Raw genomic sequence first — 15,714 nt, forward strand, 5'->3', positions numbered from 1 at the left:
TGTATCATATTCCATATATGGGAGTATTTCACTATCCTTATAATTTCAAGACCCATAATGTCGTCAAGTAGTAAAGGCGTTGGATTAAAGAAGAGAAGAATAACAGAAGAATTGAGAAGTTTTTATGATAGATGGACTATAAACTAGCTTTTCGTGGAATTTAAAACAAAGCCAACATGCCTGATATGCAATGATTCTGTTTCTATCTTGAAAAGGTATAATATTAAACAGCATTACGAGGCTAAACATGCAAATAAGTTTGAAGAGTACCTAATAAATAAGTTTATATAATATAATTTTGTTTTACGGCCCAATTAGAAATCTCATTTCTAAAATCTAACCCGGTTACTGAAAATGTTGGCCACCCATGGTTTAGAAGCTTTACACATTGTTGTGGTAAAAGTGTAAGGCGTTTTATGAGAGTTTTTACAGTTTTTTTTAACCTGTGACATTTATTGTTACCATTATGCAAAATGGCCGGCCGTAAAAGCTGATTCATTTAACCGCCACTACCCATACGAATATACGTGATACATCTGCTATATTATCGCAGATGGCAACAAGCCGTATCCCGTATGTTCTACAACAAAAGTATACCCATAACCAAAGAGACATTTGTGAAACGTCAAATTGTTCTTACTCGCCCTACGCATATGAATATGTCTACGACACGTTTAGTATTTCGAGGTCAATATTGCTGGCTACCTCATTCACAGAATATGTCAAGATTATATTAATTGATTTATATAATATTCAATACAAAATATATTTGTAAAAATATTCAATACAATATCATTACCAAAAAAAAAATTCCAGCGACATCTTATGTTAAGAACCTCTCTTTGAGAAATCTGACCCGGATTTTTCCACCTACGTTTTGAATAATAACCCAAAGGTTAGGCGGATAAAGGGCACCAGCACACAAAGTGTTAAATGCACTATTAAGACTATTACTACAGAATAATGCCGACCATCATATTCCATCTAATTCATAGATGTATTTGCCACATTGTATTCCAGCAGTGAGTTGTGGTGCGGAGGCAGCAGCGGGGGCTCGCTGTGGGTGTACCGGCTGGTGGCCGGGCTGGGGGCGGCGGGGGCCCTGGAGCTGCCCTGCCCGGCCTCCCCCGCCTCGCCCTGCGCCCGAGTGCTGCACGCCGTGGCCTCGCACAACACCGTCTGCACGTACATATATCCCGGTAAACATCTCGATTCTTAGGCTTTATTTATTATCTAATGATTTTTGCTAAAATCTAATGATTTTTACAAAGTGATAAAATTAAATTTTAAATTAAGTTATTTAATAATATGTATCATTTCCTCAGACAAATGCATTGAAAATCGATTTATACAAAAATTAAAATGAAGATATTAGAAAGGAATGTTTGACTAAACTAGAGATAATTGAAAAGTTTTACTTGGTAAATACATACTTATACTAACATATTTGTTAAAATCTATTGTGACATGTATTTTGATGCATTCCACATCATTTTACTAAGTAAAAGTGAAATAAAAAGTGGATTTTTCAAGACATTGAAATGAAAAAACTTTAGCTGCTTTAAAAAAATATTTGCTTAATTTATTGATTAGTAATAAAGCCAATTCTAGTTAACCACAGAAATACACAAAGATCACTACAAAAATGATCTAGGTCAAAAAAAAATTCAATTTGTAATTTTTTCTCAGGTTGTGTAATTTACCAATGGGATGCTGTGAAAAAATCTGTGCTTGCCCGATTGGACTGTTCCAAGTTGGTGCCGTGCTCCGAGAGTCTTCGATCCATAGCCATCGAAGAACACCTCAGTCCTGGACGATGTCAAGTAAACAATTTATCACTTCTCACTCTGCAGGAAGAAATGAAAGTACATATTACATAGATCTGCGAGTGTATATGTATATTACACGTTTGGTCTATAGCAGGGATGGCTAGACTTTTGAACATCATACGTGTTAGGTGTTCATACGAAACGTAGTAATTTCATTAAAATTATATTTAAAATAAACATATAAACAATACTAACACATATTTTGTATTTTAAAAGTATTATTGACTTTATGATATGGTAATATAACACTCTCCTTATCATACATCAATCACTTTGTGTAATACCACTCAAAAACTCTATAGCGAGTGTTTTTGCCTAGAATATTCACTCATGAATTGCATGAAATTATAGTAACTTTAAACATAAAGAGTAAATCCACTCACGAGTAGGCATAGGCTATAAAACTTAAAAAGTTGAAGTTTTAGTAGGGTCACGATAAGCAGTGTTGCATAAGCTGTAGCTAGATTTCAGTCACTTGGACGTTTGGTGATTGAAAAATTCAGAAACCCTATCGGTTTCGGAATTACGATTGAGGTAAAATGACCAAAAATGGAATTGTTAGTTGGTCGGGTTTTCGACTCCGTTTTTTGTAACGTGGACAGTATTTCATTCATTGAAAACCTTGAGAAAGAAAGAATTATTTATAACAAATATTGCATGTCGTTATTGGTACATTTCAAAGATTTAAAAAATAAAATAAAAAAAACGAGTGCAAATAAAGAAGCTTTATCTGTCATCCTTAGAACTTAATGAGTGATAGATTAAAATCAGATACATAATTGTGAATCGTGCACTGTGCACAAAGTGAATGGTGCACTGAAATCAGTTATAGCAAATAAAAACCTATCAGCGGAAGCTAAACTGGCAGTGCACAACGGAGTCCTGGTTCCAACTCTAATGTATGGAAGTGAAACATGGAGTTGGCAAAAGAAGGATGAAAGTAGACTGAATGCAGTCAAAATGCGATCTCTCAGAAGAATGTGCGACAAAACGATGTATGATAGATGTGCGAATAGTGAAATAAGGAAGGAATGCAAAGCTGAGATAAGCATTATCGATAAAATTAAGAAAGGTGTGTTGAGATGGTTTGGACATGTGGAACGAATGAGTGAGGAAAGAACGGTAAAACAAATTTATGAGGCGAATGTTAGTGGGAAAAGAAGCAGAGGAAGAACGAGAAAAACATGGCACGATCAGTATGCCAAATACTTAAAAGTGGTCAGGTTAGGAGTCGTAACAATCGGCGGGTATGTATGAGGAGATGCATGAACGTGGAAGAGGCGAAGAATGTTTGCAAGGACAGACTGGTGTGGCGCTCTATTCTCTCTGCCTACCCCTGCGGGGAAGCGGCGTGATGGTTAGTTAGTTAGTTAATTCAGTTTTTTTTATGATCAAGTATTATTGATGATTTCTTAATGTTTATTTCAGCAGATAACACTTTTATATGTTTACTGCCAAAACAACATTATTTTTTCAGTTATCGTTAATATACTTTCGATGTATAATAATCGATGTATAATTATATCGATGTATAACTTTCGATGTATAATTATTCGATGTATAATTATCTACAATAACAGAATTGATAAGAAAATCAAATGAATCAGACCTATCCATCACACCTATTTTTCTACTAACATTATTATTATTTTTTAAATTCAAGATTACAAGTTTGTCATGAAAAACATGATTCAATTACTTACCATAATACATGAGTGTGAAGAAAGATTATGATCAATTCGAAAAGGAATTTCTTTTATTCAAGTACTTTATCAAGATTGTGATTTATTTTAATTTGAAATAAAATTTTATCTTTTTTTTTAATTCTTCAAGATTACAAATACATAGTTAATACATGTATAAAATACTAACATTATTAACCATAAAATAACTTTTTATTATTATTTATTCAGACTCTGAATTATTCACCCTATGGGCGTTTGTGCACTACACGGAATTTTACCGCTCGGCACTTCAGTTAGCACGATAAAACAAAGATTGCCTTGTGCTTTTGTCCATATTTCTTTGGATCGGTGCTCTTGATCGGTGTGTGACCACGTTGCGCGTAAATTCGATCACGCTAAACTGTCGTAGTCGCTTTTATTTTTCAAAACCAGACTGCCGGACGGTCAAATTCCGAATAATGGACAATCGCCCTATGGGCGCTTGTGCACTGCACGGAATTTTACTGTCCAACAGTCAGATTTTTTCAAATAAAAGTGACTACGACAGTTTAGCGTGATCGAGTTCATGCGCACTGTGATCGCGCACGGATCAAGCGCACCGATCCGGAGAAAGACGGAGAAGTCAAGAAGTCACAAGCCAATCACCCGTTTTTTTCATACTAACCAGACTGCCGAAAAGTAAATTTTAATGCAGTGCACAAGCGCTCTATGGAAGATATATAAATATAACACTCTTCTTATATATAAATATTATATGTGTCTCAACTTGAGATAAAGATCAATCGTTTTTATGACTTCTTTTGTATAAACAAGATAGATCTCATGTTTGGACATCTATAACATGAAATCACTCCTTCCCTAAAACATGAACACATTTAGGGAGGGGTTGGCGAGGAATTACACTCTATTAGAGAGGTAACTTGTTACTAAAATATTAATCATCAAGTATTATTATATCCTGAAGCACGGGACTAATCATGGCGATTTCGTATAATTAATGATCATGCATCGTATCAATCTTATGCAATTCCCTATGGACCATTGGGTGTGATAAGGGGCAAAAGAAGAATTTGCTGATACATACTTTGTGGCACATTTTATAAACATTATGAAATTATTATTTTTAACTACTTTTTTCCAACCGGTTTTGACAAGGACCTTGTCACCTTCAGGGATGGCGGCTATGTACTAGTGGTGGATAGTACATATCCATCCCTGAAAAAGAGGAAAAAAATACCCAAAAAAGTGGTAAAAAACAAAGTTTCAGTTTTATTTTATATTTTTTTTATTTGCTGTTCTGGTTTTAGGTTACTTCTTTAGCTGTTCTAAATGACGATGTTTACATTGGAACTACGTGGGGATGCATTATCATAGCTGAAAGAGAAACCTTACGACCCGTCACTATATTCAGACCTTATGAAGAGGAGGTAATTCATTTACAATCTATTTCAATTCCAAATCAGTTTGCTAACTGTTTCTCTTGGCCATTGAGGCATCTTGCATTCGTAAATACCACCATTTTGTTGGTTTTATCAGGTCCGTGCTATTATCCCGTTGCCGGCCTACAACACAAGCGACGGCACGGACTCCTGCGACGGCAACGCCAGGGAGGGTGAAGAGGAACCTCCCCTGATAGCCACAATTGGGAGAGGCTATAGAAGTCTCCTAGCTCGCTACACTGACACGTCCACTCAGGTATAAATACCCAGAAATGTGCAACTAGACTGACTTGTTAGCAACGTCATTATGAATATGGTAGCAATGTCATTATGTATTGATTATAATATAAATATTGTTAGCGACAGCATTATGAATATTGTGACAAGTAATCACTACGAGCACTATGGAACTAGCACTGTACCGGTCTCTGAGGACTTAAAAATCCAACGAGCAACGTAGCTAACGCCGAGTACCGTTCTTTAAGTCAGTGTTCCGCAAACTTTTTCTATTCAAGGTACACCAACCAAATTAAGATATTTCAGGGGTGCATATTTACCATATTATGGTAACATATTATGTTTAATGCGAAATGAGAGCCTACTTAACTAAGCACAAACAATCAAAATTTGGAGCAATTGTGTTATTTTCACAAAACTAGACATTTTTTCTGCAGCACACCAACTAACCCCCACGGTACACCACGGCACACACTTTGCGGAATAATGCTCTTAGTGGCGAACACTTCCAAAATATAAAAGAGGTTTTTATTTACAATACCACATTTGAAAAGAATTAAATTTTTTTGGTGACAATATAATTTATTATGTTTTCAGTCAGCAGTCGTGTCCAATGTATCTCCGGGCCCCAGCGTGATGCACTGCCTGCTGTGGAGGGCGGAACACTGGGCGGCCAACTGATCCTCCCTTCACCTGCATCACTCCACCAAGATGCTGCTGAGACAGTGCTTTGCGTTTCCCTAACTGCTCTGTATATAGGCATCTCTCTCTATTTGCGGGTGGCACATTCACAGAAACTATTGTAAAAGCACGGCTTGCATTCAATGTCGAGCATTCATACGGAAAGTGAACATTTGCAGCTAAAATGGTTGACAATATTAATATTATTTATTATATCGAACACTGGATAACCCTATGGATGAGATGTCAATTTTAAAGGTGTCTTGACTTAATATGAAACATGTATCGTTCTTCCCTTTATTATGATGCTTGATTGATTGATTGATATTTACCTGGCATTTGGCTGGCTTAAGCGATCACTTTATACACTTGTGGTCGTAAGCCCTGGGATGCTCAGACTTCCATTTTCTTTCATAAAAAAGGGAAGAACAATACATGTCTCATATCAAGTAGAGACAACTTTAATATCAAAACGGTTTAAATTTAACGTATTTAATTTTATATGACTTGAGGAATGTTTCCGTATTAACATTATGAATTGATTATTTCGGTTTTGTGTGTAGCAATGATTACACAACCATTATGTCCGTTTGACCTTACGTACGCATGGCGCTTGGTACACGCATGCAAATGTCTTCACAAATGCATATTGCACACCACCCGGTATTTTTACAATTGCAACCTGGCAACCTGTTCAAGATTTCACAGACCATGGATAAAATGAGAATTACAAACCTGGCAACATAACAGAAAGGTGGCTTTCCTTTGAGCCGCCATGATTAATTGTAAACAAAAATAACGAAAACATGAAAACATACATTGTATAATGTGACAGAAACATATTGATTTCTGCCACTTTGGCCAAAAATGTACCACTAAAAACCAACAGTGAATGGATTACCATAAAATAGCTGACAGGAAACGCCATAGACAATACCAAAAGATAGAGACAAAACAGATTGTATACATTACATCCATTCGTGAAGACATTCGAATGACAAGCAATTGTCAGATATGCATAAAATATCAAATTTTATCCATTCCAACGCTAATATATAACTTCACTATGATATTTGATTTTTTTTTGGTATTTCCTTAGCATATCTTTATGTTATCATGTTTTTGTAATTTTACCATGTTTTGTGCAAATAATGCGCAGTATATTTGGAATTTTCCAGAGCATTTTTTCTTATCAACTCGAGCATAATCAAATGATTTATTGAATTTTTATCGCCATTGAGTTTATCCACGATAACGAAACTGTAAATATTATTGAACATTTGAAATAATAATGTGATAAAATCTATATATTTTTTAGATAACTATAGTAATTTATTTTTTTCAGAATTTATAATGTTTTTCCTAGAACGCAATTAAGTTATTGAAATGCCAATTGACTTTCAAATGTATTTGTTCAATAATTCTCAAAGAAGATTGCAATTGTGCAGTTACCTAATATTTTGAAGCTGATATTTAAAATCTTATCCACCGCATAGAGTAGTGATTAGTTCATCTAGCTATTTTGTACAAAGTCCCTGGTACGAAACCCTGCAAATTAATCACTTGGATTCAGTCAAGATATTATTGTTTTCTCAAGATAGAAATCGATTAACTTAAATTTTTCTAACTTTGATTATGTATAATGTCTTAGTAATAATCCCTCATGTGTTAAATCCAGTATTTCCATACAATGGATTTTAATTCAGACAATTCATTACAAAAGCATCTAATTATAAGAAAATTTTGAAATATCTGACATGTAAGATTCTAAATCTTCTTCTTCTTCTTCATCTTTTTTTGCTGTAGGCCTTGTGGCCTATTTCTAAGAGGGATTAGCCTCCTGCGATGTTGATTTCCAGCTATCGACCCATCTCTTTGGTGGTCTGCCCGGAGTCTTCTACCATGGGGTTGGCCGTACAGTGCGATGTGGGGGAGTCTGGATGGTTCCATTCTCCTCACATGCGCATACCATTGTCTCCTTCGTTCCCTTCCCCACCTAACGACATCTTCGATCTCGCATATTTCCCTGATCCTGGCGTTTCTTATTCTATCTCGAAGACTCTTGCCTGATATACTTCTTAGAGTCTGAATATAAATTTTCGAAATATTGAATTCAATCACTGTCATATCAACGCAGTGAACTAATTTACCAGGATTCATTTTTAGCATAGCTAAAAACCTATTTCTATTGTCACGCGTCTTCATTCTCTGTCTTTGTGTGTCAATTTTGGCTATTGTCGGTATATGTAGGTTTATCATAGGTCGGTATATCATAGGTTTGAAATTTTCATGGAGTATTTTTGTTTTTGTAATATTGATCAGGAATTAAAAAAAGGTCAATTGTAATAGCAATTCAACAAACACACAAAGTGTTTTTTTTTCAGTATTAATAAATCACACTTTATAATTAAAATCATAATGTTTCTACATTCTCCTGTAAAGTATTTTCACATGAAGTTAGGTGCTTCGTGATGTCGTCAAAGCATACAATTTTTCTTCTTTTTTATGGCTATCCACCCTAAAAGATGTGTACTATTTATTTATTTAACAAGTTTGTCTACCTTTTGGTAATTTATGGAACTTATTCTACCTTGTGAAAACAAGTTGTATTGCGCTATTTTACATTAAAGCATATTAATGAAAAAAATACCATGTACCCCTCCCCCCCCGCTCCCATTCCTCCAACATCTCTCACCACCCCATTATTGATATATTCGCGGCCCAGCCATATGCCAGAGTATAAAGAAGTACTCTAAAAATTATATTTTCATTTCAAGCAATTTTTTTACTCATTTTCCTGTACTATTCAAATTTGTCAATGGTCACATCAAATGACCTAATTGAACTGACAGGTCTGTGAGTTGTTTACCCAATGTGATGTACGTATACCGACCAATTGTGAATTACATTGACACAGTTTGCTCCATCGGTATTGATTCATTATGTAAAGTGCAAATATTATTTGTTGGAGCGTGCAATTACTATCAATTCAGTCTAGTCAAGTGTTTTTTTGTTGTTTTCGAAACAATATTGATCGGAATCAGTCACACGGTGATCTGAATATACTCGGTGGTATCGACTACTTTTATTGGCCACCATTCCTTTTTTTAAAAACCATATTACAAACACCAACATGTGAATCTAGGCGTTCCAATCTGCTAGTAAATTAAACCGGTCTTTGATGGTTGTGAAAAATGCTAGTATATAAACATGTTCCAAAAAAAATATGAGAAGTTGATCATTTGACTATTTTTGACAAATTTGAATTTTACAAAAATGTTTTACGGTGCCGAGGACACATTTTAAAATACTTGTTCATTCAATTATTTACTAATTACCTGTTTTTTTCATGAGTTGCTGAATCATGGACGATGTAGCAAAATGACAAAATCTATTTTTTTATTATCAATTTCATACAATTTCATGAATCTGGACGTTTGTATGAATCCATACCATATTATTTATTGATTCGGCATTAACTTTTTGGAATGACATGTTGATTTTTTTTTAAAATTATACACTTGAATACCACTTTAATGAGTTTTATTTATATATACGACTAGTTTCGAAAACTTACAGATGTTTTCATCTTCTGGTACAAATTAAACAAAAAATATATTTAGGGGTATATATATATATAGGTTAACCTAACCTTTTTCAAAACTAGTCGTATATATAAATAAAACTCATTAAAGTGGTATATTCAAGTGTTTAATTTTAAAAAAATAATCAGTACCATGACTATTAAATATTACTTTTGGTTGCCGTTTTATATATAAAGAGTTAAATGAGTATTTTTAAATGTGGATGGTATTTATGACATGATGGGACTTTTATTTCATTATGTTGATGAAAAGTTTTATAAAAAAAAATATCCCGGTTGAATACTAGTCAAAAGCTTGACCGACAAAATACGCTGCCGTCATCGAAAATTTATCGACGGGCCGCACTTTTGGCAAAGTATACCATAGTCAATTTATCGATTCTCAGCACTCTAGCGGTTAATATGTTTACAGATGTTTTATCATTGATATTTTTTATATGCATTTATTATTGTCAACTCACTTTATTACCTCACATTCTATCCATTATTTAATTATAATACTATGCAATAACGTATTTTTAAAATTAAGCTTTTATCAATGATTTTTGAACCACCTTATTGCACGTTTTTGTGTTTTTCTGCGTCACTTTGGTTGTTGCGCGTACGTTGCTCGCAAACTGTTCAAATATTTCTTTCTTCATAATATTTGTTATTGCTTCCTTAACATTCCGCTGCGGTCTGCAGTAAATTTATATCTTAATAGACAACAAAAATCTCCAGTATTATTTTACTTTTTATCAACTAATCCTACATACTGATCTCGCAGTTTTCCAAACTGAAGTCACTAATTATAAGCAACTACTAACAAGTTTATTGATATTATTTTATGTCAATTAAAAAAATCAAATGTATATGGTTCTATACAAATATAAGGGTTAATTGCAAGCCCGGCTTAAATGCTTTTTTAACAAATCACCAAAAATACTTAGAAATAGATTTGTTACTGAATTTCCTTAATTTATTTTTACTTTTAATTTTAATATTATAATTAATTAATTTTGCTAAATTTTAAAGTCCTCCTCCGTAGTGTAGTAAAGGCTACTGTGCTGGAGGCCCGATTCATTTTCCAGGGAGTAATAATTTAATTTTATTTAATAAGTTTAATTTTTCACTTCTAATATTTATATAATATTTTTACCCTGGACTGATATCTGAAGCACAGGATTAATAACCTTGCTTTTAAGAATGTAATGATTAAGATAACACTATGTCAATAAGATGTAGTGCACTATGCACCATTGGGTGCGGATAAGGATTGGAAGATTAGTTTTTTTTGTTTTATCTTCCAGGGAATGCAAGTTACTTTTTTTTTAAAGAGACTATTCCTTTGTCAAATTACAATTTTTAACAAGCAAGATACTATCCTTGTTGAATATTTTAATGCTTAAACCACACAACTCATGAACTATTTCATGATTTAATTTAGTGTTTTTTTCTAAATAATTGTTTAAAAAAAATCTATTATTTATATGGATAGTTTCTTTAGAACGAAAAAAAAATATTTTCAATTTGAAAAATATCATTTCTATAGCACTCACTTTCAGCATTTTATACAAATCATGTGTTGTTTTTTATACAACTAAAAAATTCACTCCAGGATTGCTCCAAAGTATTTTTAATATTTAAATATTGTTGGGTAATATATCTAAAATTAAACAAGGTTTATTTGGTTGAATTCTACATTTATTTCTGTATATGTTAATATGTGACGCGTTTCGACTTCTGAGGACATTATCAAACATATTGATAATGTCCTAAGAAGTAGAAACGCGTCCTGTATTAACATATACATAAATAAATGTAGAATTCAACCAAAAAAACCCTTGTTTAATTTTGGATATATTACTTAACAATTCAATATGGAATTCTACCAACTGTCTGCAGTTACAATAATTAATTAAAATATTAACTAAAACAAAATAGTATTGATTGGCATTATTGCTTTTTTTGGTGCAGAAGGTCAATGTCATATGACTATTATAGTCCACTTACGGTAGCTCACATAACAGATCAAATAAACATTTATATGTATTAAAGTCAGTGAAGTAAATATTTATGCTTAGTAAAAGTATTTATAAATATGATTCCTGCCACAATATGTTGATGATAGTGATGTTATCACTCCTGACCAGATATAATAAAATAAAATGTATTGTTTATTTGGAATGCAAAATAAAGTTTTCTTTTTTTTTAACACTACAATTTACTAAAGACAAGCAGTCTTTAGTAAATTATTTTAGTATACCTCACTTAGACATATAATCCCTCCTATAATTGATTCGGCAGTCACTTTGTGGTAAAATCTATCCATTTTTAATTAATGTGCTCTATGGATCATGGAGTTAAAGCTAGCTAGTTTATGATTAAGTGAATGGGCTGAACAAGAGGGAATTACAGTGTCTATATGTGTGGGTATACTATATACATCAAAAGTATTTTTTTTATCTATTAATTAAGGTCTAAGAAATTGATTTGTTTACCTTTGTTATTTCCTAATGTAAATTGTATTTTATCATTGATTATATTGATAAAATTGAGAAGGAATCTAGTTGTCTTGTTGTTCCTTCCCAAATTACCAATATATCGTCTACGTACCCAAACCATTTTTTAACAAATTTGAGTAGGGGAAGTCATTTATAAAAATGTCAGCAAGAATTGGGGACCATGACTAAAGCCTCCCCCTATTGTCTATGTTCCCACTGATGAATAAAAATCAAAACAAATAAATAAAAATAAGAAACAGCTTCTACCCCCTCTTCAATCTTCAGCGTCCCAAGGACCCAACTCTAAAATTTAGAATTGGCTTCACATATGGTGTTTGAAAATCATCATTTTAACAGAATGCGTCGAAACATGTGTCACAGTAGATTTGAAGAAAAAGTGGTATTTACTAAGTAATACATCAATCAAAAATCTAATAAGTCAATAGTTTTACATTTAAAAACTAATATTTGGTGAGAATTTACCACAAATGTGAATATTTGATGTCAAAATGCATCCATTCTTTTTTCTGCCCTCTATCTCTGTAGGGCACTGCATCGATTTAACATGGTGTCAAATCAATCGTGATTGATCAAGGCAGGGTCATCAGTCCTGTACTCTGGATACATGGACATAAGAATATAATATGTCTGATATGATACAGATGACCTAACTTGAGTATTTTTGTTACTTAAATTTATGTTATACATATATCGCTCACTCCTTTCAAGAACGTCATAAATAAAAAAAACTTGATTTTTCAGGAGAATGTTTTTAAAGTTAAAAAATATAATACCATGTATTAAATATATATATTAAGCCACTTATTGAACTTTTTACTGTGCAACAGACCTTTTTAGTTAAAACCTGAAGGTTTTTTCTCCATTTGAAAAATTTTTAGTTTATTTAAAAAAATAATTAAACAATACTTTTTCTTCAAAATGCAAAAATAACATTTTCTGCCTTTTAGCGGGTAAATATTAAGTTTAAAATATGCCTCTTTTGCTGGGATATAGTACATTTTCTTAGCATTTCGAAAACACAGACAACTGAAAATTGACAATTTTTGATTTATTACGTTGTTGAAAGGAATGAGCGATATGTCTGATATGATACAGATGACATAACTTAAGTATTTTAGTTACTTAAATTTATGTAATATAACTCATTGTAAGATATAAATGATCATTCAAATTTAAATATCAATGTATAACTTATTGAAGAAGAAAAAACCCTGAAGTAATCCCTTACATACTGTCCAAAAAGTATCTGATACTTTTATAAATCATGACATCAGATCCGACATGATGATTTCTTATAAGAGTACCGAAAGCCGATATTTCGGATTTTGTTACTCAAAAAGTTAGAGGTGAAGGACTTTACTGCTATACGAAAAAGGGAATGAAGGAAGAATAGTAGATACTAAAGGGGAGGAAAATGAGAAAAGAAACAATTGAGGTCACCGATAAGGGGTCGGAATAAGTGATAACATCGCTATCTACATAAAATTATATATTATAAAATAATGCATATGTATTTTTGTAATATTTATGGTGATAAGTAAAGATATTCCATTAGATTATATATAAGTATTACACTCTTTTAGAGGTATGTCTAATGGGGCAGCTGTTACTTTTTCAGTTAACCAATAGGATGGTATTTGTTACTTTTCCTAGGTTTATATTTCTTTCCAGCATAAGTTTTTTATGTTAAATTATCAAATTTTTCCTTATGTATAATAAATAGCTAGAAATATGCAATACGCAAACAAATTTGGGCACTGATTGGCGTGATTAGCTTTAAATGATTGAATCAAATACCAAATTAAATAACGACTTCTTTCAAATAGGTTATTATTTAATGGATGCCTATGTCTACCATTTTAACTAACTTTTTAGTAATGTTTTAATTTAAGTTACTTTTTATGTGCTTGACGTTTAAAAAGATTAATAATTTATGATCTGATTGTACCACTAACCAAAGACTTTTTTAAAGATCAAAATTAGATATTAAAGTCTCTAGAATGTAATTAATGTAAATAATGCAGTAAATTGTTATATTTAAATTAATAACAAAACAATTTGACTCTTGTACAATTTATTGAAATAAACTAATTGTTTACTTGCTTTCCGTAAAAGCACTAAATACTTTTAAGGCACTAATCACAAGTTCACACAAGCAATAAGTCCTTATAAAATAAATTAGTATAAATGGCCGATTGGTGTAATATTTTATCTTTCAATATTCAAAATGCCTGCGTTGTAAAAATCATATTTAAATTCCTTCCTTATAAGAGAGCTTATTGAAAAATTTACATTCTGAACATTTTTGCCTTAAATTGTCGTGTTCCAATTTATTAGTAATAGCAAATATATATAAATTAATAAAAAGAAAAAATTATTCAATAATTACTTAATGTTAATTGTACATAATTTTTGCTGTTTTAAACTCCCAGATGCTTGCTTTAATTAATGCACTTTGTTTTTGTTTTAAAGTACATATTTTTACCTTAAAATAAATACTTCAAACATTTGCTGTATAATTTTTTGGCAGGGTTGGCACAAAATTGCTATGCTCCTTGCATAGTTATAACATTTTTCTATTTGAAAACTTAACCATAATTTATCACAAAATATTAGAACTATATTGTGAATGGAGTGCATCAAAACACGTGTCACAATACCATTTAATAATAAGGAGTATTTATCAAGTTAAAGTTTTTTTTAAATGTATAGATATCACCACAAAGTGACTGGTGAATCCTTTAAATCTACTTATCTAGTTGTTCAAACTTTTCAGAACACTTGGCCAACTTTTGGTTGGAAAAGTGATGTAATTTGCTTAATTGCTTTACCTTAAATTATTTATTTTTTGATATTCAACAAATCCTAGCCTTACTAAAAGTATTTAAAATTATGGAATGCACTCTGAAGGATTTCTATGCATTGTGAAATTTATAGTACAGTGATATCCCGGTACATCTGATCCATGAACTAATACCAAACAAATTTTCTCATGAAAAATATCAGGAAATTTAGCTTTTTAACACATTCCAACTAAAAATATTCAAAATTATTTGAGTTTCATGTATTTGTATTTCAAAAGTGGAAAACGCCCGTGTGCTGGCTGTCTTCCAAACAGGAACTTTATCATGTTGGAATTATTTCAAATCTGACAATTACCAGGATACCGCTGTATTTAAGAATTCCTCTAATTTATACAATATTAAAAATATGTTGTAAGTCCAATTTATCTCATAGCATAGATAAAGAATAACCAAAGATAATATACTACTATTTCAGTAACTATTAATTTACTTGATTCATATTCTTAATAATTATTATTCATATATTGTAAAATAAGCTTGCCTCAGTAACTTAAATCAATTCGCTCACTAATATTTGATAAGCACATTATTTATGTATTTAGCTATGATATCGAGTTATATTCCTCTACATATTATATTTAAAAGGAATAATTAATGTCCTATTTTCTTTGTATTCCATCTTTACAAATAAATAATTCAATAATATTTGTGTTTTAATCTTACCTCTTCATAATGTATATAAATAAAGACACATTAAAATATTTCTGTCTTGATTACTATAAAACACTTTTTCAAATACATATATATAATCCGAGATCAGTGGGATGTATATAATATCAATGAAAAAATGATGGAGAGAATTACGAATCGGGTCTATTCCTTAAAAATTATGAACAATTATATTCAACATACGTGTATATTTTTTAATAAA

General features: G+C 31.8%; 1 protein-coding gene across 1 annotated transcript in view; it reads left to right on the forward strand.

The window, feature by feature from the left end:
* The window catches only part of Lrrk (Leucine-rich repeat kinase), an 80,045-nt gene extending 64,563 nt beyond the window's left edge, over positions 1-15,482 (forward strand). Inside the window, exons 49-53 of the mRNA XM_088259421.1 lie at positions 1,021-1,199; positions 1,690-1,823; positions 4,822-4,941; positions 5,051-5,209; positions 5,788-15,482. Of these exons, the coding sequence (XP_088115547.1) occupies positions 1,021-1,199; positions 1,690-1,823; positions 4,822-4,941; positions 5,051-5,209; positions 5,788-5,871 (676 nt within the window). The 3' untranslated portion in view covers positions 5,872-15,482. The remainder of the gene's footprint in view (positions 1-1,020; positions 1,200-1,689; positions 1,824-4,821; positions 4,942-5,050; positions 5,210-5,787) is intronic.
* The last annotated feature ends 232 nt before the right edge of the window (positions 15,483-15,714 follow it).

The sequence above is a fragment of the Brachycentrus maculatus genome, unplaced genomic scaffold (assembly GCF_059751285.1).
Source record: "Brachycentrus maculatus isolate JH-2025_06_01 unplaced genomic scaffold, ASM5975128v1 h1tg000117l, whole genome shotgun sequence".
Lineage (NCBI taxonomy): Eukaryota > Metazoa > Arthropoda > Insecta > Trichoptera > Brachycentridae > Brachycentrus > Brachycentrus maculatus.